Consider the following 17,540-nt stretch of genomic DNA (forward strand, 5'->3'; position numbering starts at 1 on the left):
GTTACCACGAATACATGATGTAGTACTATCAGCATCCTATGTTAGGACATACTAATATTTTTATTAACTCATTCACATTAGTGTTTTCCCAAAAATAAAAAAACAAATTATTGTCGAAAAATGTTCCCCTTTCTGAGTGTGGAAACAATGCTCTCATCTTCATGGCATGTTGTGGCCATGTAAGCATTCTGGTGACAACACAACAACCAGTGTTTTTTAATGTCGCACAGCAGGGAGAGGGGCCCGAGTTAGTCATGTGACCAGATACACAAGCGTCCAGTAAGAGGCCTGTGTACCTGTCATAGATCCCCGCAGGCCACACTGAGACAGTGACAGAGCAGCAGGCCGCCCAGCATTGAGTATAAAGGAAGTGAATAGTGTGGGCCGGAGAACAGCTCTCGGACTGCTTAGTACTGTAGGACACTAAATATAAAACATTATCCGCTGCATAGAAACAGCCATTTCATTCACATGCTTACTGGCTCGGCCACCTACAGCACACGCTAAACAACTGAGGGAGTGACCGTGATCTGCAAAAATCCTGAGATGTTGGTCTAGCGCCATGACAGAAAGTAAGATCTTTTATAGAAATGACAGGATGTTGAAGCACGAGTCAGAGTGGTGTGTAAGCATTTGGTTGAGTGTGAGCAAAGGGGACTATTGTGATTGGTCATGATAGATTAACCCTCTATGGACAGTCACATACACCAGCATGAAGGCTAAGAAACATTACCCAACTAGGGCCTTATAAAGAATGCCAATAGTGTATGTTGTCAAATGATCTGGATACAGTAAAGATAATTGTCTGGCCATTCATATAAAACATAGACATAAAGAGGAATATTTGTGAAATAGGATGATATTATCTGCTAGTGAGTATGGACCAGGTTCAGCTGAACAACCAAAGGCAGAATTTAAAGTCATTACTCCCATATAACATTTTCTCTCATGTATTACATATTGTACACTATATGATACTATATACATTATGTAATAATAAAAAGATGCTTACAGCCGTTGACTGCGGCTCGGGAGAAAATCCAACAGGGGCGCATAGCGCATGGAGGTGGGCTCCCCACCCCTCTCCTCCGTGCGTATCGCCCGTTGGTACTGGTCCCGGACACTAGACCAGCGTGTCTCCACTGCTCGTACTGACAAAAGGAAATCTTGATTAGAAATAGATAGATTATAATAATTGATAGATATTTCGATGGCTTGGTAGAAATATCGGACATTGTTCTCACGATTTTATGTCATACATTATTTGACAACACGACATACCCATCCGCAGCTGCTCAGCGTCCGTGACATCGCCCCACTGTGGGACTACCAGAGCCGCTATACTCTCCCACGTCTCGCGACGCAGGACACGGTCGTGGTAGCCACGCACAGTCAAGTCCCACAAATGGGGACGGGACCGCACCTGAAAAATTATATATAAACACAGAAATCAATAGACATCTCCATCTGACTTCACCTCTCTGTGTGTCTACATCGATTAGAATAATAACATGTTTTCCATAATGACATTACATAGAGTGGTGTTGAGCTTCCAACACACCACCTGTGTAATCTAAGGAACACAGCCTAATAACCACTGAGCCAAGACTCACTAAACCAAGGAATGCCAGAACTCTTTGAACACACTTCGGAAAACATACCAAGATTGGTGTCTAATGATTAAATTTAGGAAAGGCTTTGTATCTTAACTAGCACTAATTAGTAGGCCACAAGACCAGATCAATGACAGCTTTGCATTCACACCTGATGCCAAAGAAAATCCACATTGTTTAGAAAATACATGAACACATGTGCAAACGAGTGAAGCTAACTATTTCACTGCTGCGGTGTTTGGTTATCTTAGTGTGTGGAGAAAACATGTCACAACGACTATGGTTAGAGATCTCGACATTTTGTTATAACTATGGTCAACATTTATGTATTAAAGAGTCGCTGATATATAGTTAAAAATATATATATTGATAATTAAATACATGTAAGGTTAGGTATTGCATTAGGTCGAACATTCTAGGAGGGGCACACAATAACATGAAAGGACGTGCCAAATGCAGCTACATGAAAAACGCATCAAAAACGCAACCTTGGTCGACTCGATTTGTGAAAGATTCCACCAACATTACTTGACTATACTGTGTAGTGCGCACGCTTACTCAGATTCACATGCACTATATCACACAAAAAACGCATCAAAAACGCAACCTTGGTCGACTCGATTTGTGAAAGATTCCACCAACATTACTTGACTATACTGTGTAGTGCGCACGCTTACTCAGATTCACATGCACTATATCACACAAAAAACGCATCAAAAACGCAACCTTGGTCGACTCGATTTGGGAAAGATTCCACCAACATTACTTGACTATACTGTGTAGTGCGCACGCTTACTCAGATTCACATGCACTATATCACACAAAAAACGCATCAAAAACGCAACCTTGGTCGACTCGATTTGGGAAAGATTCCACCAACATTACTTGACTATACTGTGTAGTGCGCACGCTTACTCAGATTCACATGCACTATATCACACAAAAAACGCATCAAAAACGCAACCTTGGTCGACTCGATTTGGGAAAGATTCCACCAACATTACTTGACTATACTGTGTAGTGCGCACGCTTACTCAGATTCACATGCACTATATCACACAAAAAACGCATCAAAAACGCAATATACATATTTTTCCATTAAAAAGTTCGTCATTTTTAACACATGTCACTGTTATTTAAAATATATATACATGGAAGAAATACAACAACCCGACACTCAATAGGGATACTAAATTCGACATATGTAAGTAGTTCTTTAATATGGGAACTGCACTCGAAATTAATACTATAGCAGATAAGGAAACACATGACGATACTTTGTGGTTTTTTTATGGCCACATTCCCACGCCCGTGTCGCATGACTAAAACGCAGATATTTAATACCAATAACAGTCTTCACATTCATATGTGTGTTACATGTGGCTTAGGTGCGTTCTTGTGGGCCGAGACGACCATGTGCATTTCTAAGTCCAAGTAAAACATTTTAACACATCACATAAATATATAAACAGAGATATGTATTTTGGCTCGCATACATTACAGATTATTATACATATCTTTAGATACATATATAGATAGAGAGAGAGGGATAAATAGATACACAGAAAGAGACTACACATCCTATTTTCTAAGTCAAATCATTCGAGAAAGATTAGTCTAATTCTTCAAGAAAACTTACCTCTGCGATCAGGCGTGGAACATCAATGTCCCGCTGCCAGGAACCACGTCGCCCACGACCAGCACCACCATGCTCCGCTCGCCGTGCCATCGCTCCAGATCGGGACACCTAAAAGGATGGTCACCTATTGAAGCCCATTCACTTGGGCCTTTAAGGGTACAAACACACACGGCATATACGCTGCGTATTTACTGCTGCGATACGCAGCAGATTAGACCTAAATAACTGAACACAGCATCAAATCTGCTGCGTATCTGCTGTGTGTGTTTGTACCCTTAAACTGAAGGGGCGTTACGCATTGATGAATTATTCTAATGAGAATCTCGTTGATCCGGCTGTAATCAGAGGTTCCGGCAGGCCCGAATGTTACTTCCTACGGTCGACTTGGACATTTTCGGGCCAGAAATAATGGTCTTGCTCATTTTTTACGGACCCGGATACAATCAGGGCCGAAACTCATACGGAGTGTGCACTGTGCAGCCGCATATCCTATACTTCCCAGCATACACACGAACCATCAAATATACCGCCGCACAATTACAGCCGCACATACAGCCGCACTTTTAATACGTGTGAATCGAGCCTTAAAGTGTATTTGAGGGGCCTGTATGTTAGAAAGCCCCACAAAGTACCCCATTTCAGAAACTGCACCCCCCACACTCTGCAAAAGCATATCCAGAAAGTGTTTTAACCCTTTAGGGGAGTCACAGAAATAAAAGCTAAGGGCCACATGTATCATCCGGCGAACGGATGATTTTTGGCGGAAAGTGCCGATTTGCCTATTATTTTATACGCAAATGGCCGATTTGCGAATAATATAATCGCAAATCGGCACTTTCCGCCGAGTACGCCAGGGGGCGGAAAGGAGGCGGAAAGTAGGCGGGAAGTGGGCGGAACGGAGGGCGCGGACTCAGAGTCCGCGCGATTTATCATCCGTTCCGCCCAAATGTACGCCGAAAACCTACTCCAGTCCTCAGCTGGCGTAGGTTTTCGGCGGTGCGCACCGGCGCGCACAGGATTTATGTACAGGCAGTCCGCCTCTACATAAATCCCCGTATCGCCGGAGCTGCGAGGGCATTTTTAAGTCCGGCGTAAAAAACGCCGGACTTAATAAATGCCTCCCTAAGTGTGTAAGAAATTTGAAAATTTTAATTTTCTGTGCAGAGATTTTATTGTAATCCAATATTTTTCATAATTATAAACCTATTACCAGAGAAATGCACCCCAATAATTATTGCCCCGTTTCTGCAGTTTATAGAAATACCCCACATGTGGCCCTATTGCGCTATTTGACTCAACCACAAGCCTCAGATACAAAGGAGCGCCTAGTGAATTTCAACGCCTCCGTTATATTTCGTCATTTCAAGGATTTCAAGGGCCATATCGCATTTACAAAGCCCTCGTGCTGCCAAAACACTGGACACCCCCCACAAGTGACCCCATTCTGGGAACTACACCCCTCAAGGAATCTAACAAGGGGTGCAGTGAGGATATGGACCCCACTAGCACAAATGTGGAACAATGTGACGTGAAAGTGAAAAGTTTTATTCTTTCACTTTCACTGCACAAATGTGCCCGTCACCAGTGGGGTCCAAATCCTCACTGAACCCCTTGTTAGATTCCTTTAGGGGTGTAGTTTCCAGAATAGGGTCACTTGTGGGGACGAGGACTCTGTAAATGCGACATGGCGTTCATCATCCATTCTAGCCAAATCCAACCTCCAAAATACAAATAGCGCTCCTTCCCTTCGGAGGCTTGCCCTGCACCCACATGGCGCTTTATGTCCACATCTGGTGTATTTACGGACTCGGGGGAAATTGCTCTACACATTGTGTGTTTTTTTAATTTTAACCCCTTGTGAAACTGAAAAATTCAAGGCTAGACCAACATTATAGTGTAAAAAAAATATATATATAAAGTATATTTCATTTTCACGGCACATAGTTCCACATTTGTGCCCGTCACCAGTGGGGTTCATATGCTCACTACACCCATTGTTACATTCCTTGTGGGGTTTAGTTTACATAATGGGGTCACTTGTGGGTGGTCTCAACTATCTTGGCAACACAGGGTCCATTTAAATACAACATGGCCCTCGAAATCCATTCCAGCCAAATCCAGCCTCCAAAAGCCAAATGGGGCTCCTTTCCTTTAGAGGCTCGTCTTGCAGCCACATGGCGCTTTATGTCCACATGTGGGGTATTTCTGTACTCGGGAAATTGCTCTACACATTAGAATTAATGGAACCGCGTCATAGAGGGGAGTGTAGAGTAAAAAGCAATAAAAAGCCAAAAAAATGGGGAGCAATCTCTTTTTCTTAATACCGACTCTATGACATGAAATATTGCATATAATTCTACTCACTTCTCGGAGGGTAGATGGACCTACTCCCCCCCGTTGCCCGAAACACTGATATCACTCCTTGATTTGGCTTCTCTGGAGAACAGTTTCCATATTCTGATGCTCAGACCAGGGCTTTTTGCTGCGAACACTGATATCACTACTTGGTTTGGCTTCTCTGAAGAACACTTACCTTACTCTGATACTCAGATCAGGGCTCTCTGCTGTGAAGGTGGTACACTACCAGTGCTCAGTGGAAGCCGACTCTCGTGTCAATCTTACTGGGGGCGGGTCGGCCGACCTGCAGTGCTTTAGCGCGGCCCGGTACCTCTGGATAGAACGGCACCGTACACGAAAAACGGACCACGGCATCGGCTTCTCCATGATGGCGCCGTTCTATCGGTTTGTTAAATTCAAGAGGATGTACCTGGTGGTACATCCTGTTTAGAATCGCTTGTACTATTGATAGTTATTGTTTTCAGAAAAATGACCCTGAAATGACAGCAACGCTTTAAAACTAGTTCAGTGAAGCTGCTGCCAGATGTCCAGGCTCCAGCATCAGGAAGGGGGCGCTCTGTACTACCCCTCACTCAGTCTACCCCCTACAACTTACAGCACACACAACCTGACAGACACACTGATGATGATGATCACTCACTGTCAGTCAGTCAGCTGCTGCTGCTGCTCCTCTTCAGTCAGCCATACACCCGGCAGCCATACAGCAGCAGGATCCCTGGGCTCCTCTCATCACATGGCGGCCCCTCCGCCCCTCCTCATACACAACACTATGCAGAGCAGTGGAGGAGCTGAGGGGGCGGAGCTTCAGCGTGCTGTGCATCATGTGACTCCAGGAGGAAGAGAGGAGAGAGCATAACATCCCCGGCCAGGGGCAGCATCAGGTGACTGAGTGGGGCCCCCAGGAACAGGGGGCCCACACCTGCCTGAATGGGCCCAGTAGCCACCGCCCCCCTGCCCCCCCCCCCAATTTCGCTTCTGATCTATATACATATACACACACGTGCAGTGCCAGATAGGATATATAGTGCAGTACCAGGCTGTTATCCAGCAAAGTATGGTGCTATTATACAGTCACAGTATGGCGGTATTGGTCAGGTCTGGTACGGCGGTGTTATCCAGTCACAGTATGGCGGTGTTATCCAGTCACAGTATGGCGGTATTGGTCAGGTCTGTTATGGCGGTGTTATCCAGTCACAGTATGGCGGTATTGGTCAGGTCTAGTATGGTGGTGTTATCCAGTCACAGTATGGCGGTATTGGTCAGGTCTGGCATGGCGGTGTTATCCAGTCACAGTATGACGGTATTGGTCGGGTCTGGTGCGGTGGTGTTATCCAGTCACAGTATGGCGGTATTGGTCAGGTCTGGTATGGCGGTGTTATCCAGTCACAGTATGGCAGTATTGGTCAGGTCTGGTATGGCGGTGTTATCCAGTCACAGTATGGTGGTATTGGTCAGGTCTGGTATGGCAGTGTCATCCAGTCACAGTATGGTGGTATTGGTCAGGTCTGGTATGGCGGTGTTATCCAGTCACAGTATGGCGGTATTGGTCAGGTCTGGTATGGCGGTTTTTCCAGTCACAGTATGGCGGTATTGGTCAGGTCTGGTATGGCGGTTTTTCCAGTCACAGTATGGCGGTATTGGTCAGGTCTGGTATGGCTGTATATGTTAAATGAGCATTGTCTGAAGCTTTTACCTACCAATCATATGACGAGAATCACTACAGGCAATATGCAGATCATTTAATGTGCCAACTTGTTTATATATTTAAAAAAATTTAAAATCACGTAGAAAAAAAAAAAGATTTAGCCAATGTATGTGGCCGAAACTACACATTCATTTCTTCCCCAGTAGCTGGGAAGTGGGGGGAGGGGGCCACACCTGCCTGAATGGGCCCAGTAGCCACCGCCCCCTGCCCCCCCCCCCCCCCCAATTTCGCTTCTGATCTATATACATATACACACACGTGCAGTGCCAGATAGGATATATAGTGCAGTACCAGGCTGTTATCCAGCAAAGTATGGTGCTATTATACAGTCACAGTATGGCAGTATTGGTCAGGTCTGGTACGGCGGTGTTATCCAGTCACAGTATGGCGGTGTTATCCAGTCACAGTATGGCGGTATTGGTCAGGTCTGGTGCAGTGGTGTTATCCAGTCACAGTATGGCGGTATTGGTCAGGTCTGGTATGGCGGTGTTATCCAGTCACAGTATGGCAGTATTGGTCAGGTCTGGTATGGCGGTGTTATCCAGTCACAGTATGGTGGTATTGGTCAGGTCTGGTATGGCAGTGTCATCCAGTCACAGTATGGTGGTATTGGTCAGGTCTGGTATGGCGGTGTTATCCAGTCACAGTATGGCGGTATTGGTCAGGTCTGGTATGGCGGTTTTTCCAGTCACAGTATGGCGGTATTGGTCAGGTCTGGTATGGCCGTATATGTTAAATGAGCATTGTCTGAAGCTTTTACCTACCAATCATATGACGAGAATCACTACAGGCAATATGCAGATCATTTAATGTGCCAACTTGTTTATATATTTAAAAAAATTTAAAATCACGTAGAAAAAAAAAAAGATTTAGCCAATGTATGTGGCCGAAACTACACATTCATTTCTTCCCCAGTAGCTGTGAAGTGGGGGGGGGGGGCAGGGCATATATTGCTGCAGTGGGCACATCTGAATATAAGGATGCATATCTGGCTACAAGAAGCATTGCCTTGAGCTATAAGAGACATATCTGGTTACAGGGGGCACTATTATTGTGGAAGGGGCATTGTTAATGGCCACAGAGGGCACTATATCTGACTATAGGTGGCATTATTACTGACTACAGGGAGCATTATTATTTGAAGTTACTTGGCTACTTGGCTTCTGTAATTAGTGTAAACTAACAGTTGCAACAATACTATATAGCATACATACACACATATACACATACAGATAAAGGTGTTCTGTGTCCCAGCCTCCTCCATGGGTCACTGTCCACAAGGGTATTAAAGCAAATGTCCTGATCCTTTTTCATGAATTTCCCATTTGTATAGTGATCTAATAGAGACATATCGGCCGTTCTACAGCCAGCGATGATATGATGGAGGGGTTTCTTCAGTGGGCAGATGGGTAGTTTTATGACTTTGCAATATGTGATAGACCTCAAACTCCGAAGCAAAATAAGTGACACCAAAGAAGCAAAATAAAGACACAACACATTGTAATTAGGTGTCAAATGATTGTAATTTTATTTAAAATAATATGACACCGAAAATGACCCCCAACTCACAAAGAGTCACCCTCCAGCACTCAGGCGAGGAAAAACCCCCTGTGGGGGAAACCTCGAGGGAGCCATGGCTGGAGAGTTGCCCCTCCTCTGGGCTTAGAGGGTAACACTAATATAAAATAATTTCAGAATGTGTATGTTTTATCTGGAAAAAGCAGGATAAACTGGAGAAAGGGGGCCTCACCATGGATTCATTGGGGGCTAATGTAGCTCTCTCCCTCTTGTCCCATCTGGCACAAATGAATCTTGAAGACAAATTCATCTAATTTGTTTATAGATGTTATTGGTGCCTCCTGCAGACTCTTGTATATCACGCTAGGTGTTAAGGGAGTGTTTTCCTCTAGTTACTGATCTTACAGGGGGTCTTGTCCTTCCCCAATATGAGGCAAATAAATCCTCCTGATGTAACTGGCCCCTAATTTGCCTCTAGATGTTAAAAGGGGTTATCTGGGGAGCTGAAAAGACATTTCCACCATTACCATCATCTCACTTCCAGTTCGGACTCATCTCATTCCAACATCTTCTGACCTGGCAAAGGTCTGAGACAGTAGATCAGGTACTATGGTGTGATCACCACATGTGGGTGAAACTCACCGCCAGCAGTGGTCAATGTACACGCAATGTTGTGATGACATCTGCAAAATTGTTTGTACATTGACCGCCACTGGTTCCACCCGCATGCGACAGTCACAACAAAGTACCTGGCCCACTGTCTCAGGCCGCCTCCGTTTTGCCAGGTAAGAAGGTGCTAGTGTGAGAGGAGATCAAACCAGAAGTGAGAAGCCAGCGAGGAAGGAAACGCCTTTTTAGTTACCTAGATAACCCCTTTAAGGGCACCTCCTCCAGACCCTCTAGGTGTTCTTAGAGTCTAGTCCTCCTATTTTTGATGGTAAAGGGGGCTCCTCCTTCCCCCATGTGAGGCAAATAAATCCTCCTGATGTTACGGGCCCCTAATTTGCCTCTAGATGTTAAAAGGGGTTATCTGGGGAGCTGAAAGGATATTTCCACCATTACCATCATCTCACTTCCAGTTCGGACTCATCTCATTCCAACATCTTCTGACCTGGCAAAGGTCTGAGACAGTAGATCAGGTACTATGGTGTGATCACCACATGTGGGTGAAACTCACCGCAAGCAGTGGTCAATGTACGCGCAATGTTGTGATGACATCGGCAACATTGTTTGTACATTGGCCGCCACTGGTTTCACCCGCATGCGGCAATCGCAACAAAGTACCTGGCCCACTGTCTCAGGCCGCCTCCGTTTTGCCAGGTAAGAAGGTGTTGATGTGAGAGGAGACCAAACCAGAAGTGAGAAGCCAGCGAGGAAGGAAACGCCTTTTTAGTTACCTAGATAACCCCTTTAAGGGCACCTCCTCCAGACCCTCTAGGTGTTGTGAGAGCCTACTCCTCCTATCTCTGATGGTAAAAGGGGGCTCCTCCTTCCCCCATATGTGGTAAATAAATCCTCCTGATGTTATTGGCGCCCCATTTACCACTTGATGTTAAAAGGGGTTATCTGGGGAGCTGAAAAGATATTTCCACCATTACCAGCATCTCACTTCCAGTTCTGACTCATCTCATTCCAACATCTTCTGACCTGGCAAAGGTCTGAGACAGTAGATCAGGTACTATGGTGTGATCATCACATGTGGGTGAAACTCGCCGCCAGCAGTGGTCAATGTACACGCAATGTTGTGATGACATCGGCAACATTGTTTGTACATTGTCAGCCACTGGTTTCACCCGCATGCAACAATCACAACAAAGTACCTGGCCCACTGTCTCAGGCCGCCTCCGTTTTGCCAGGTAAGAAGGTGTTGATGTGAGAGGAGACCAAACCAGAAGTGAGAAGCCAGCAAGGAAGGAAACGCCTTTTTAGTTACCTAGATAACCCCTTTAAGGGCACCTCCTCCAGACCCCTCTAGGTGTTGTGAGTGTCTATTCCTCCTATCTCTGATGGTAAAAGGGGGCCCCTCCTCCCCCATGTGTGGTAAATGTGTCCTCCGGATGTTATTGGCATCCCATTTACCACTTGATGTTCCGGACGCCTCCTCCTCCAGACAGCTCCAGATGGTCGGGTGTCTTCTCCTCACTCTGGCGGGCCGGTGTTATCTAGATAGGATATATAACAAGCAATGTGTTAATAATGACAGGTTACATATATAGGCTCCATATGAATATACAGTCAGGATAAAAGTGATCTGAGGTGTGATGGGATTTTGGGTACTCACCTTTACTCCTCCTTGGTGGCGCAGCAGCAGCAGAACAGCGCCCGCAGTCTATAAGGGAAGGAGAAAAACCAGCATGACTTTTCTGAGATCAGACCCGTCAGCAGTGATGGGGAATAGACATTACACTGGAGAGAGGGGACTCAGTGCTATCCTAGTGGGGGAGATACAGGCGGCACCATGTCACTTGTATGTGTGTATTATGTACATGAGGCCTTTCGTGGTTATTATATGTGACTGATAATATAATATATAGTGATGACATGAGGATATACAGTGCAGCAATAGAGGTGTGTTATCATGTAAGTGTATCATCCCATATATTTACCTGGATAAGATGGATCTCCTCCTGCTGCTGCTTCTGCCGAGGAGAAATGACCAAGAAATGGAGGGAAATCAATGGTTAGTGTAAGGAAACCAGAATTTCTGAGCACATTATATAGAAACAATGCTCTTTTACCAGCTCTATTCACACCTGCAGTAATATACTGTTCACCATTACCCACAATAGAAATTAGACTCCACCTGCAAATAGAGCCCCCCCCCCTCTCTCTATATACAGGATGGTACATAACAATTCCTTGCTTCACAATGTTATAAGTTTTGTTTCATTACCTGGGGATCTCCATGGCCGTCCCTTTGTCCTCGTCGTCCTCCTCTTCTTCTCTGTGTATAGAACGTAAATCATCTCGTATATAAATATATTCTTATATTACACATTAAATATTTTATTGTAAAGAAGGTGATTGCAATAGTAATGTAGTGAGCTGTACACTGCTCTATACAATGACCATATAGTACTGTATATTACGGGTACAGCCAGCTAAAGTATAAAGTGTACGGGGACCTTAACAACTATGTCACAGTGTCAGCAGTTTGTAATGTGAATAAATGCTGTTATAATAAATAGAAAATATGATTCTCTGTCTAACAACAGCGCTTCCTATCCTGCCCTCCTGCCGCTTCTCTCTATACAGGATGGGAAAAAAATAAACGTGTATTCACAATACTATAAGCTTTGAGCCCTCACCTGGGGATGTCCGCAGCCGCGTCATCTTCCTCATCGGCGCCGATTTCACTGTGTAGAGAACATAAACAAGCTTGTATATATATATATATATATATATATATATATATATATATATACACAGTATATATATATATATATATATATATATACACACACATCCTGTCTTCCTGCTGCTCCTCTCTCTATACAGTATGGTAAAAAATATAATAAACATGTATTCACAATACTATAAGCTGTGAGCCCTCACCTGGAAATGTCCGCAGCCGCGTCCGCTTCCTCGTCGTCGTCGATTTCACTGTGTAGAGAACATATACTAGTGTGTGTATGTATGTATATATATATATATATATATATATATATATATATATATATACACACACACACATCTGGTCTTCCTGCCGCTTCTCTCTCTATACAGTATGGGGAAAAAAATGAATATGTATTCACAATACTATAAGTTTTGAGCCCTCACCTGGGGATGTCCGCAGCCGCATCATCTTCATCCTCTTCGTCAGTCTCACTGTATAGAACATAAACCAGCTTGTGTGTATAAATATATATAGACATTCATTAGGACCGGTGTAAATCCAGCAGGACCTGTACCTACCGCAAGGCAGCTGCAGAAATCTACAAGAGCTCCGCAGCAGGTGTAGGTTTCTGCCCTGATTTTTTCCTGTCTTTCAGCATAAACCATGATAAATTAGTAGCAGATGGAGGCCACAGCTTTTTGTGCCCCTTTCCCAGGGCTGCACATATATAAAAGCCCTATACCACTGAACGATTATCGGCCGTATTCGGCCAATATTGGCCTCTACGGCTGATAATCGTCCCATGGAATAGAAAGCAAAGGTCAGCGACATTGTTTAGGTCAGCTGATCGTTGCGTCGTTTGTCTTTCAAACATGTTGGAAAACAAACAAACAAAATAACAGCGATCTGCTGCCGTCGCACCATGGAACAGGAGTAGTGGCAGCAGAACGCAACTATCTGCTATGGGCTGCCCGGACGATCTAGCAATCACCCGGGCAGCCGCCCCCCCCCCCCCCATGCAGCTCCCCGCGCTGACAGCTCTCGTTTGCTCCTCTGCATTGCCCCGTGGAATAGGAGCTTAAATCTGCCCCATAGTTTTTGGGGATGTGTAAATATACTTAGGTGAGTTTGGGGCGGAAAACACAGATATAAATGAATATTGTCAGTCTATATCATGTAGATGGATGATCGTATCTCCGCTGCTTCTTCATACTTACACGATGGTCTCCAGGCTCGGGATCCAACCGTGCAGCAGGTACTTGTCGTCTCTATAACAGAGAACATAGGGTTGGTTAGGATGATTGTTACTTGGTCCCATTTGAAACTTTCCGAAAATATTATTTATTATGACATCTCAATAAGAACATGACTTCCATCACTGATATTGATTAACCCCTTGTCGTCACTGCCAGCCGTCCCTTAAAGGGTATGTGCACATTGAGGAATAGATAAGGAATTTGAAGCAGGATCCACTCTAAGGTGCGTTCACACTATGAAATCTGTGCGGATAACCCGCCGCATATTCTGCCGCTCGACCCCCATCACTGTCCGTGTCATCCCCGAAAGAATTGACATGTCATTCTGGGCCAAATATGATTGCTTTTTATTCTATGCTTTTATGGGGTGAAGCAAGTTTAAAAAAAAAAAAAAAATTGTAAAAATGATTTTTTTTATTTTTTTGCTGTTTTAATGTTGTGTAATTACCTGAATATCCACGGGGCGTCCATCACGGCCATCCTCCACCTATTACATAATTTAAAAAAATAATAATTGCATATTATAAAGGGGATATTAGTCAGTCCTCCAAGTGCTGCATGTTGGGGGAGGTTTTATAGAAACGTGTACATTGGAAATCCACTGGCCCAGATTTATTATACCAGATGATCTGACTATAAATGCGCTGTTAGCACTGGGCATTTGGGTTGGAATGTTTTTGTGACAATTTTGCACAAAATCTTGGTTAAACTATGTATAATGTACCTTATGTGAGTTCACCTTTAAAAAAAAAAAAAAAAAGTCTTCTTACTTTTTTATATTAAACCAATGGACATTATTTAAAGGGGTTATCCAGTGCTACAAAAACATGGCCACTTTTCCCCCTACTGTTGTCTCCTGTTCTGGTGTGGTTTGCAATTAAGCTCCATTTACTTCAATGGAACTGAGTTTCAAAACCCCACCCAATCTGGAGACAACAGTAGCGCTGGATAACCCCTTTAAAATACCCAAGGGGATGTTGCTAGGCCTCAGATCCCTCCTGTGTACCTGTAAGTGTCTTATAGATGTGGCCTAACCTGTAAGGTGCCACTGCTTCCCTAGCTCCAATCCAAAGCCAGGAGTGGATCCGGCAGGTAGGAGACATATAAGCGATTCCCTTATTGTACCCATTACTTTGAATCCACTTCTGGTTTTGGCTCAAAAACTGCAATGGTAGCTTTCCAAAAAACTGGCATGTGTAAATCCAGCTTCAAAGAGAAACCAGAGAATCACATGCTCTGCTATGGGGAAAAACACCACAAAAATAAGACACAAGAAAAACAAATGCTGCAAGGTTTGCTACAAAACAATGGAAGTAATGTAACATTAAAGGGGTAGTTCAGCAAAAAAAAAAAAAAAAAAGTTCTTTCAGATCAACTGGTGCCAGAAAATGACAGAGATTTGTAATCTATAAAAAAATCTCAAGTCTGCCATTACTTATCAGCTGCTATATGTCCTGCATGATGTGGTGTTTGCTTACTAGTCTGGAGAGCAGAAGAGGTTTTCTATGGGGATTTGCTGCTGCTCTGGACAGTTCATGACATGGACAGAGGTGGCAGCAGAGAGCCCTGTGTTAGATTGGAAAGAATACACCACTTCATGCAGGACATACAGCAGCTGATAAGTACTGGAAGAGTTGAGATTTTTTAAGTAAATTACAAATCTCTGGCACTCTGTGGCACCTGTTGACTTGAAAGAATTTATCTTTATTTTTCAGCTGAATTACCCCTTTAAAAAAAGAAAGCTCCGAATGCTGTTTTTCATAGGTTTGTTTTTTAATACGTGATCCCCCTGCGAACATGTCTATGTGACTGATTATATTACTATAATATATTTTATTATGAGATACTTACTCCAAATCCTCCAGACGCTCATCGATGTCGTCGCTGCTGTTGGTGATAGAATAGAGAAGATGGTAAGAACCAAACACACAGTAGAGACATCAGTTTTCTGGCAGAACTTCACCAATAAGAAGGGAGTAGAAAGGATAGTTCAGCAAACAGTTTTTTTCTTTCAAACCAGCTGGTGCCAGAAAAGTGCCAAAGATTTATAGATTGGTAATTTACTTCCATTAAAAAATTCCAGTTCCTCCATTACTTATCAGCTGCTGAATGTCCTGCAGGAAGTGGTATTCTTTCCAGTCTGGACAACAGGAAAGGTTTTCTAGGACATACAGCAGCTGATAACTATTGGAGATTTTTTAATAGAAGTAAATTACAAATCTCTGGCACTTTCTGGCAACAGTTGATTTGAAAGATTTTTTTTGCTGAAATACCCCTTTAAAAAAATAAAAATAGAAAATCTCCTAACACTGTAACTTTAATAGGCTTGTTGTTTAAGACAAGACTATGAGATACTTACTCCCAATCGTCTGAATCCTCCGCGATGTCGTCAATGTCGCTGCTGTTAGTAATAGAATAGAGAAGATAGTGAAAACCTAAGACACAATAGAGACATCAGTGATGATCGGGGTCTATAGGGGAGGAATTATAGGGTCACACAAGTTTTACATTTTTAGTTTTACATTTAAATAAAATGCTACAAATTTTGCTAGAAAAAATAAAACTAATGTAAAATTAAAGGGATAATTCAGCAAAAAAAGTTTTTCTTTCAAACAGGCTATCAAGGATTTGCTACCGCTCTGGGTAGTTCTTGTCCCAGACTTAGATGTCAGAGAGCAACAGACTGGAAAGAATACACCATTTCCTGCAGAACCTACAGCTGCTGAGAAGTACTGGGAATGTTTTTAACAGAAGTGAATTACAAATCTTTGGCACTTTCTGGCTACAGCTAATTTGAAAGAATTTTTTTGCTGAATTACCCCTTTAAAAAAAACTCCTAACACTAATTTTCATAGACTTGTTGTTTAAGACGAGACTATGAGATACTTACTCCCAATCCTCCTCTGTGTCGTCCTCGCTCCTGTTAGTGATAGAATAGAGAAAATAGTGAAAACCAGACACACATTAGAGACATCAGTTTTCTGGCAGAACTCCGGCGCGGGGGTATTTTTCAGATACGGCCGGGGAGGGGGTGGTTTTGGACGGCGGAGGTAACTTACCTCCCCGGTTCCAGCGCCGGGTTGCGCCACCCTGAACACCCGTCCCGAGCCCGCTTCCTGGTGTGAGCTGCCGCATGAGACGTGACGTCTCCAAGCAGCTCAGCCATTCAGCGGCCGAGGCGGGACTCCGCTACAGTTGCTGAATATGTGAGCTGCTTGGAGACATCACGTCTCATGCGGCAGCTCACACCAGGAAGCGGGCCGTGGGACGGGTGTACGGGGTGGCGCGATCCAAGACCCGGCGCTGGAACCAGGGAGGTAAGTAACCTCCGCCGTCCATAACCACCCCCTCCACGGCCGTATCTAAAAAAATACCCACGCGCCGGAGTACCCCTTTAATAAGAGACAATAATGATATTTAGAGACATCTTCAAGATGATCGGAGCCTATAGGGGAAGATGCAGTTAAAATAAATAGAAAATATGATTCTTTGAGCCCTCACCTGGGGATGTCCGCAGCCGCGTCATCTTCCTCCTCTTCGTCAGTCTCCCTGTATATAGATCAGAAACCAGCTCGTGTGTTAAATCTGCCCCATAGTTTTTGGGAATATGGGAATATACATATGTGGGATTTTGGTGGGGAACACAGATATAAATGGACTCATATTGTCATATCATGTAGATGGATGATTCTGCTGCTTCTTCATACTTACACGATGGTCTCCAGGCTCGGGATCCAACGGTGCAGCAGGTACTTGTCGTCTCTGTAACAGAGAACATAGGGTTGGTTAGGATGATTGGTACTTGGTCCCATTTCAAACTTTCAGAAAATATTATTTATTGTGACCGCTCAATAAGAACATGAAATCCATCACGGATATTTATTAACCCCTTGTCATCACTGCTAGTTTTCCCATTAAGGGGATGTGCAAATTGAGGAATAGGCCAGGAATTTAAAGTGGGATCCACTCTTAGGGTGTGTTCACACTTCAGAATCTGCACGGATAATCTCCAGTGGATTCCGCCGCTTGCCCCTGCTCGCACCCTGGGCTTCTCCACCTGTCCCATGGACTCCATTCTATGGTCGGGCGAATTCCGCCATCTGCCCAAAGAATT

At 44.0% G+C, this 17,540-nt stretch overlaps 1 protein-coding gene across 5 annotated transcripts in view; it reads right to left on the minus strand.

Moving 5' to 3' along the window:
• Positions 1–10,910: 10,910 nt before the first annotated feature.
• The window catches only part of LOC138771136 (aspartic and glutamic acid-rich protein-like), an 88,518-nt gene continuing 81,888 nt past the window's right edge, over positions 10,911–17,540 (minus strand). For 4 of the 5 annotated variants that reach the window (XM_069950627.1, XM_069950628.1, XM_069950625.1 and 1 more), the window contains exons 8-21: positions 17,138–17,188; positions 16,928–16,975; positions 16,317–16,346; positions 15,786–15,827; positions 15,278–15,313; positions 13,875–13,913; positions 13,388–13,438; positions 12,614–12,661; positions 12,389–12,436; positions 12,142–12,189; positions 11,727–11,777; positions 11,440–11,472; positions 11,115–11,162; positions 10,911–10,995 (exon numbers count right to left, since the gene is read on the minus strand). In XM_069950627.1, the coding sequence (XP_069806728.1) occupies positions 11,117–11,162; positions 11,440–11,472; positions 11,727–11,777; positions 12,142–12,189; positions 12,389–12,436; positions 12,614–12,661; positions 13,388–13,438; positions 13,875–13,913; positions 15,278–15,313; positions 15,786–15,827; positions 16,317–16,346; positions 16,928–16,975; positions 17,138–17,188 (571 nt within the window). In that variant the 3' untranslated portion in view covers positions 10,911–10,995; positions 11,115–11,116. The remainder of the gene's footprint in view (positions 10,996–11,114; positions 11,163–11,439; positions 11,473–11,726; positions 11,778–12,141; positions 12,190–12,388; positions 12,437–12,613; positions 12,662–13,387; positions 13,439–13,874; positions 13,914–15,277; positions 15,314–15,785; positions 15,828–16,316; positions 16,347–16,927; positions 16,976–17,137; positions 17,189–17,540) is intronic. The other variant, XM_069950629.1, reaches the window with a different exon arrangement.

Source organism: Dendropsophus ebraccatus, chromosome 13, assembly GCF_027789765.1.
Source record: "Dendropsophus ebraccatus isolate aDenEbr1 chromosome 13, aDenEbr1.pat, whole genome shotgun sequence".
Lineage (NCBI taxonomy): Eukaryota > Metazoa > Chordata > Amphibia > Anura > Hylidae > Dendropsophus > Dendropsophus ebraccatus.